General features: G+C 43.9%; 1 protein-coding gene across 5 annotated transcripts in view; it reads left to right on the top strand.

Moving 5' to 3' along the window:
* Window positions 1-1,518: 1,518 nt before the first annotated feature.
* Window positions 1,519-8,586, top strand: part of GK (glycerol kinase) — a 75,145-nt gene continuing 68,077 nt past the window's right edge. For 4 of the 5 annotated variants that reach the window (XM_087426597.1, XM_004435066.3, XM_004435067.2 and 1 more), the window contains exon 1: window positions 1,519-1,747. In XM_087426597.1, the coding sequence (XP_087282723.1) occupies window positions 1,670-1,747 (78 nt within the window). In that variant the 5' untranslated portion in view covers window positions 1,519-1,669. Of the gene's footprint in view, window positions 1,748-5,855; window positions 5,967-8,586 lie in introns of those variants that run through there. The other variant, XM_087426598.1, reaches the window with a different exon arrangement.

The raw sequence follows: 8,586 nt of genomic DNA, 5'->3' as shown, positions 1-8,586 counted from the left end.
GAGGCAAATTAGCCTAGTTCTTTTACATTTGCCTGTATGCCTGTCCATGTCTTCTCCTCTTCCGGGAAATTCAGAAATACTGATTATCTGCACTCCTATCCTAAAGCAAACCAGTTTATCAACCGTTACAAGTCCAGCATTTCCATAAGCAGGCCTCATCTGGAACACCAGAATCTGATTTCTAGACAGAGTATAAGAAAATTTGCTTCCAGAGCAAGTGTGGTAAAACTATAAACACAGAGATGGACAAGTAAGGTGGTGTAGAGTAAGTCAAGAGGGGAAAAAAATAGAAATGATATTCCACAACACTGAGAGATTGGGGAAAGGGGTGGAAAGAAATGAAAGAGTGGGAATAGAAGAGTTGCTTTAGAAATTGATAGAGAGCATCGTGGTTTACAAAATCAATTTAGTGATTTTTCAACCAGCATTTTAAAAAAATGATATGCAATAGAATAAAAAAATACAGAATGCGCAGCATAGAAGGATAAATACTGTTTTGGAAACATTTTTCAATATATGTAAATATATATAAAGTTTTTATACATAATATATGTAACTATAATATGTAAATTATAAATAAATGCACAAGCACACGTGCGCACGTGCCTCGGTTGTTTTGTAAACTATTTCTCACAGTGGGTCTTGGTCCAAGTTTGAAAGTCCCTGGAACATGGGATCCAAAAGGATCCTGGCAAGATAAAGTCAAGGTCTAACGAGAGAGCCCCTTTTCTCTCCCTTGGCAGTCCAGAGCAGTTAATGGAAGGAAAGGAAATGGCGTATGAGGGAGGAGAAACCAGAGTGATGTCAAGGAGCAAGGGCGCATCAGGACAGGAAAGTGCCGGGTGCTTTCTGCCGGGATAGTCAAATGAGGGACCTGGGGAGGTTGATTTTGAAAGCTTCCCTTAAATGCTAAACCGAAATTACTTCCGCGTTCCTTGTCCCTGAAAAGCCTAAAAAGGTGAGGGATTCGCATAGCTCCTAGAGGTGACACTACACGGGGTCAGTCCCTGTAGAGAGGATTATCATTATAGTGCGCGAGGAGCAGGGAAGTGGGCGGGGCGTGGGAAGCGCGGGAAGGCGAGGAGAGGTGGGTCCAAAAAGCGACTCACGCCGCGCTCCGCATACCAATCAGAAGAACAAGCAGTTCCGTCTTTGGGACTCATCCGCACCCGGGAGCCCCAGGGCGCGGGTGGGGTTGTGCCCTGGGGCTCAACCGCGGGCCAGCGGCGCTCCCTACCAATGGGTAGCACCCGCCTCCGCCCCCGACCCTGCAGCAAGTTGGCTGAGCCGCCGGGACGCCGGGCACTACGTGACCTGCCGCGCGGGACGCCGCCTCCGCCGCGCCCAGGCCCCGCCCCGTGACGTCTCACCGCCCTCTGATCGTCGGAACGTTCCGCCTCTTTCCGCGTTAACTAATTGGTTGGCCAGGCAGACAGCGCCCCACCTCCGCCACGCCCCCGGAGCCGTGGGGACCGCGGTTGGGGCGGGGCCTATGCCAGAGGGGCGGGGTGAGAAGGCTCGCGCCGGTAAAGGCGCAGCCTGGAGCGCGGTGGAGAGTTCTGCCCGGGAGCACCGCCTGGCCCTCCGGACTCGCCGCCTGCCCCTCCCCCGTCCGCCGCCGTCACCCGGGAAACGGGCCGCGATCGCCCGCCGACCCGAAGCTTGTTTCATGGCAGCCACGAAGAAAGCAGTTTTGGGGCCGCTGGTGGGGGCAGTGGACCAGGGCACGAGCTCGACGCGCTTTTTGGTGAGCCCGGGATGACATTTGAGGAGGAGCTGAGCCAAGGCGGGAGCGCGGGGACGCCGGCGCTGGGTATCGCGTCCCCATCTCGCGCCTCCCCCGGCCCCGGGCCCCTGCCGTCAGGCAAGGGAAGGAGGCCAAGGCCCCCGGAGCGGGACCTGCCACGCTGGAGCTGCTTCGCCCGGGCCTGGGGTACCTCGGCCTCTCACGACCCTGGCGGCCGAGCTGAGCATCCCCGGCCTTGGTGGTGGAGCCGGGTCACCTACTAATGGGGGGACTCCGCCCCCACAGGGAGCTAGGACTCGCCGAGCATCTGTGCAGAGCGGCCCGCCTGCAGCCAGGGACAGGTGGCCACACTGACCGCTGCTGCGGTCTTCCCCAAGAGCATTTGGCCTGCGGGGCGCAGGACGTCCTTGGATGAGGGGAAAGCTGTGTCACGGCCGTGGTAGCCTAACACAGCGTCTTTTGGAGCAGTAGAATGAATATAGTATTAGCTAATGATGCGTTGTCATTCTCTCCCACAGAAATTGCAGAAGGTAGAATGCTGGGGGGGGGTAAGGGGGGGAGGTGGCAGAACACATTAGGCAAAAGTGCTTTTTACACTGTTTTTACCAGAATCTTTATTTAATGTTGAAGACTCGCAAATTTCAGTTCTGATGCTTTGCCCATTACAAACAGATGATTGTCCTCTCCGTGCTTCACAGCGTAAAGTGACAGGGAAAGTCTGTTTCTCTTTTTATTTACCGTGTATGACAGCAGAGTTTTACCATAACGGAGTGCTATTTAAGTGACTGTTTATTAATTTGTTTCGTGCAATTAGGAAACTTGCTCTTACAGTGATCTGGTACTGAGTTCGGTAAGATAATTTAAAAGTAATTCAAAATAAATGGTAGTTGGTTAAGAGCCCATGCTTTCAATGGACAGTTGACTAACCTGGCAAGTTGATGTAAATATTTATTGATTATTTAGCTCTGTCTTCACTGCTTTACCTCAAATAATTTTTCCTGCATTTAGTATGTGTGTATGTATACATTATATGTACAGTATATATATTTTTTCAAAGTTCTGTTTAGCTGACCACTTGACTAAAACCTGCGTTTGTGCCTTCATTTTGATACTCATCTCTCTTGTCTAAAATGGAAAGCTTTCAGTCCAATTTTAGTTTGAATCTTATTTAATGACTTATTCTGGTTTGAGCTGCCAAGACATAGTTCTCCTATCTCTTACATTGTTTATCTTTTGATCACCCAGGGCAGATTTCGCTTTGTCTTATTTTCATAAGTGTTTATAAAGTAATCCTGAATCATAAGAAAGTCTGCCTAACTGGATTTGATTAATACATAAAATACACAATCATCATTGTGTATTTAAAATTAAGAAAGACCCTTAAGACGCGTGTTAACTGTGGGTTGATTTTTGAAGGCATATTCAAGAATTGGCCACACAAATGCCAGCAGGGGCCAGGCAGGTAGAGGGAGTGGGGCAGACTAGAGAGCAAATTTCAAGCCAAGGGGACAGCCTATAGCTGCCAAACAGGAACACAAGCCCAGTGTTGCCAGATCTTAATTCTTTAAGAAAAACTTGTAGTCTAGAGTTTTCAGTGAAATCTTCCTGTTCTTGAATATTGGCAACTAGTTCATAAAGCTTTGTGGGGGCCAAACCAAACATGGTGATTGTTGTCAAGTTTATGCAGCCTTTGCCCTCTACGAAAGTGGGTAAAATATTTCATAACTTTGTCAGCTGCCTTTTTAGGAGCCAGCCTTACTGTGCTTGTCTTCCTTTCAACTCTTCACAGTTTCTGTCCCTGTGGGACCATTTTCTTTATCTACTACAGGTTGTTCCTGGTCCTTCAGAGTCCGTTGCCCAAGAGGTATCTTTCTGTATTGATGGGCAAGGAATAAATCTTCATATTATCACAATTAGTTGTTCAGTGTGTGACATGAACAACATGAGCCTTCAAAAATTGGGTTCTGTTTCCTGGGCTCTGTATGACATGATCTCAATGAGTAAGCTAAGGTGCAAATTCAAAAGATTCGCATCCTGCTTATAGAATGATGTATAAAAGTTGATCAATAAAGTTTTCCGCTCTTTGAGAAACAACTATGAAAGGATGCTTCAGAGGTAGATAAAAAGACTTAGAGATCCTGTATGAAGTAGAGAAAAACTTGGGAATAGTTTAGCAAGGTATTTTTTCCTTTGGTTCTAACGAAAGAGATTGCTAAACCACTTCCTGCAAAATGCAGATAATAGATTTGCTGAATATGTGTTTCAATCACAAGGTGATTCCCAGGAGTTATTCCAGGCATATTGTGCCACGTTGTAACTATGACTCAAAAAATAGTTGCTTACCTTCTCAGGAGAGAATACAGTGAATAAGAACTGTCATAAGGAAGCTTATAAAGGTATTTAAATAATTTCCTGACCATTATTCACTAAATTTGCATATCTAATTCAACTTTCACAAGACCAATAACCTCTCTGAGCTTTCTTCTTCCTTTTTCTGTGCTAATAATATTAGCTTTCTCCCATAAAGAACACAAGATTTCTTTATTCATGCTCTTTCATCCAAAGGAAATGCCTCCTCCCCTATTCCCCATATCTGCTTCTTGAAATTCTGTTCTACCTCTAATTGTGGCTCAATTGCCATCTCTTAGTATAAGTCTTCCTCAAACTCTTAGTCAGAATTTCTCCCCCTTCCTATAGCACCTTTCTTATATCTCTATTAATAGCTTTTATCACCTACTTTGTATTATAATTGTATACCTGCTGTACTTGAGAGCAGGGACCTCCTTTTAAGCCTTATTCATCTTTGTATTCCTGAAAACATCTTGGTCAACACAACAAATGAACACATATTTTGTCTACAGGGAGCACTTGACAAATGTTTTGAATAGATTATCATTTTTCTTTAATAGGTCAACTGACTTTTAATTCTGGTTGTCTTTTTTACCTTGTCAAAAAATCTCAAAACTTTCTGACTTGGATATGTTTGATTACTTAATTTCTACTATTTTAGTAGTAAACCTGCAATTTTAGGACCTGTTCGTTTCTTCTTCCAGTTATCAGAGAATTAGTCTTGGGACCCTATGCATATGCTTTGTACTAAAGGAAAATTTCCTACTTGTCTGATAGGAAAGTGAGCTGGGGTTGGCACATGGTTACTCAGATTGCACAATAGGAACTTCTTGGAAAGAGAATTAGTGTAACAGGTTTTAATGAGGGTCCATTTCTTTATAAGACAGAAGTTTGAGTTTAAACAGTCAACTTCCTTCTTTAATTTGGTAACTTCTTTTTTTCTCCATTAAGTTGAATGTTAAAAAAAACCAAAGGCTTAGAATGTGTTGTGACTTGACATGTGTCAGGTAATGCGTTGAGGACTCTTCCAGAATTATCTCATTTAATCCTCATAACAACTGTGATGTAGGTAGTATTATTAAGCTCCTTTACACTGGTGATTAGACTGTATTGAGGATTGTGCCCAAGGTCGCAGAGTAGCTGGTGGAACTAGGATTCAAGTCCAAGTCTGTCGCACTCAGAAGCCTGTCCTCCTAACTCCTGCCTTAGGCTCCCTGGCTTCCTCAAGTACTGTAAAGGGAAGATGAGAGGCTGGAGAAGGCCACTTACCCACCTCTCAAGCGTAAGACCTGATTATAGTCACAGATGAATCTTCACCAAGAAAAAGATACTTATACATTGGTTTCACAGTCTGTAAAAAAGGTTGCCTTTGAGTAAGTACTGCTGGTTTTGATCATGTGATTCAGATTGAGCAAGTCCGGGGCAGGGCTCAGGTATAGTCACCGTGGATAATGGTTGCGTAACCATTTTGTTCCAATAGCCAGCGTCTATGAAGAATGACTACAATTGTAGTTCTGTGCTTATTTTGGCAGGAAACGTTGCCTTGGCCCCAGTTGTTTCATCATACTTAGAGATCTCATAAGGCTTAGGGATGAATTTCTGCCTTCTTTCTTTCATTTATTTATTCAACACATATTTATTAAGTACCCATTAGGGGCCAGGGACTAATGAACAGTAAATTTGGTAAAACTAATTTGGCTCATAGCTAGAATGGGGCCACTCTTGTGATAACTACAGTTGTGATTCTTTTGTGTTTTTTGTTCACACTGAGTTGGTTTGTTTTCTTGCCCAGCACATTACACAAATGGCAAGAACACAGTGTCATCGGAGAGCTGCCACCCACCCTCTTGTCCTCTTGTCTCTCACAAGCGTAAATGTTAAGAGCTTTCAATTTTGAGCTCCTTGAGGGGCAGGATGATGTCTTTTTTTTCCTCCCCAAAGCCTAACACAGCATCTGGCATGTGGCAGGTGCTTATTACGTGAATAGACGTCAGCAGAGAAGAGCCTACAGGGCTCAGATGTGTTGACTAGGATTGGAAGACTAGGAAGGTAAAACTTGGCGGGTCTTGGAAAAAGTCGAATTCAGCAACTATAGCTGTATTAGATGTATGTATATGCTATTTAATACAATTTCATTTTTTTGTGTGTGAGGAAGATCAGCCCTGAGCTAGATGCTAATCCTCCTCTTTTTGCTGAGGAAGACCGGCCCTGAGCTAACATCTGTTGACAATCCTCCTCCTTTTTTTTTCTCCCCAAAGCCCCAGTAGATAGTTGTATGTCATGGTTGCACATCCTTCTAGTTGCTGTATGTGGGACGCGGCCTCAGCATGGCCGGACAAACGGTGCGTCAACGGTGCATCGGCGCGTGCCCGGAATCCAAACCCGGGCCACCAGTAGCGGAGCACACGCACTTAACTGCTAAGCCATGAGGCCGGCCCCTACAATTTCATTTTTAAGAAAAATATAATGCCATTTGCTAAGTTTTCTTCCGTGGCTTTTTGGAAGACACCACGACACCTTTTGTGGTCAAGTTTGCAATGCAACATATTTGTAGCTAGTATTTTTATTTTAGGTCATTCAAATTTATATAGTATCTTAGTGTTCTAGAGCAGGAGTTTACATTCCTGAAAAATGTTGTATCACATAGTAAAGTTGAGTGTGGCATGAAAGAGTAGGCTAGTGGGAAATCACGTGAGGCGGGGAATGAATGTGCATGTGTATGATGGAATAGCTGAATTAGTCGTAGGAGCAGTGAAGCAAGCCTAAAGGACAGTTACTTATAAGGACAGCATTTCGTGTCTCCACTGCTCTCCTTCTTCTAAGACACAGAAGGCATGCATTGTTGCAGAAAGTCCTTTTATTGTTTTGTTTTGTTTTTTTAATTAATTAATTAATTTATTTATTTATTTATTTTTGGTGAGGAAGATCAGCCCTGAGCTAACATCTGTTGCCCTTCTTCCCCTTTTTGCTGAGGAAGATTGGCCCTGCGCTAACATCTTCCTCTATTTTGTATATGGGATGCCTGCCACAGCATGGCTTGATAAGTGGTGCATAGGTCTGTGCCCGGGATCCGAACCCGCGAACCCTGGACTCCTGAAGTGGAGCATGCAAACTTAACCATTATGCCACTGGGCCGGCCCCTGTTTTTGTTTTTAAACTTTTTTTTTTTTCCTCTCCAAAGTGCATAGTTGTATATCCTGGCTGTAAGTCCTTCTAGTTCTTTTATGTGAGCCGCGGCCACAGCAGGGCTACTGACAGGTGGGTAGTGTGGTTCCATGACTGGGAAGCAGACCCAGGCCACTGAAGCAGTGAGAGTGCAGAACTTTAACCACTAGGCCATCAGGGCTGGCTCAGAAAGTACTTTTTAAACACTTTTTTATAAAAATAATTTTCCTTGCTTCTGCAGTTTTTTAACTATCCACCTCCTCCAAATCTGGAATTGAGTCGTGATTTAGGCATAGTGGTGAATATAGAGCTGGTGACTTCTAATTCTACCGCTTATAGGTAATAGTAGTAGTAGTAGCTGTAATAAGAAGCAGCAGCAGCAGTAGTGGTAACATATTTTGGGTCTATGCTCTGTGCCTGTGCTGTGCTAAATTCTTTTCCTGCATGAACTTGTTTGTTCAGTTTTTACTTGCCCTCCCCCTAAAACAAAATCTGGATCTGAGACGTGATTTGGGCTTAGAGATTAATATAGAACTGGTGATTTCGAATCCTAGTTCTATCACCTGTCGGCAGCGGTGCTGGTGGTAGTAGTAATAGTAACAACAGTAATAAAAATAGTAGCAGTCGTAGCAACAACAGTAGTGGTAACATTTTCTGGATGCATACTATGTGCCTGCCCTGTACGAAATACTTTTCATAAATTACTTTATTTAATCCTTTTACAGATGGATTTCTGAGACAAGGCTCAGAAAAGTTCAAGTCAGATGGCTGACACAGGCCAAGCTGGGCCTTGATCCCCATCCCCAGCTCTGCGTGCCTCCCAGGCCTGTGCTCTTTGCCTCCACGTTACACCAAGTGTAAAGTTCTCATCTCCCTTTCTGGCCCACACCAAATTCTGAGAGCAGATCTCTTTCTTTTTTTATTGAAATATAATTGACGTATACCATTGTGTAAGTTTAAGGTGGGCAATGTGTTCATTTGATGCATTTATGTATTGCAGTATGATGACCACTGTAGCATTAGCTAACATCTCTATCACGTCACACAAGTATTTCTTTTTTGTGGTGGGAACAATTAAGATGTAGTCTCTTAGCAACTTTGAAGTTTATAATACAATATTGTTGACTATAATCTCTATGCTGTGCATTAGATCTCCAGGACTTATTTATCTACTAGTTCCAAGTTTGTACCCTTAACGGATCTCTTTCTTTAAGCTTATGACCTAAAATATAAGCAACTGATTGCTGGGCATCTGCACTTACGTGCCTGAGTAACACCTCAAACACACATTATCTAAAATGAAATTTGCAATCTCCTTACCTCTT

The sequence above is a fragment of the Ceratotherium simum genome, chromosome X, assembly GCF_057802395.1.
Source record: "Ceratotherium simum simum isolate JZ-2026a chromosome X, ASM5780239v1, whole genome shotgun sequence".
Lineage (NCBI taxonomy): Eukaryota > Metazoa > Chordata > Mammalia > Perissodactyla > Rhinocerotidae > Ceratotherium > Ceratotherium simum.
The sequence above is the reverse complement of the archived record's forward strand: the minus strand, read 5'-3'. Positions and strand labels throughout refer to the sequence as shown.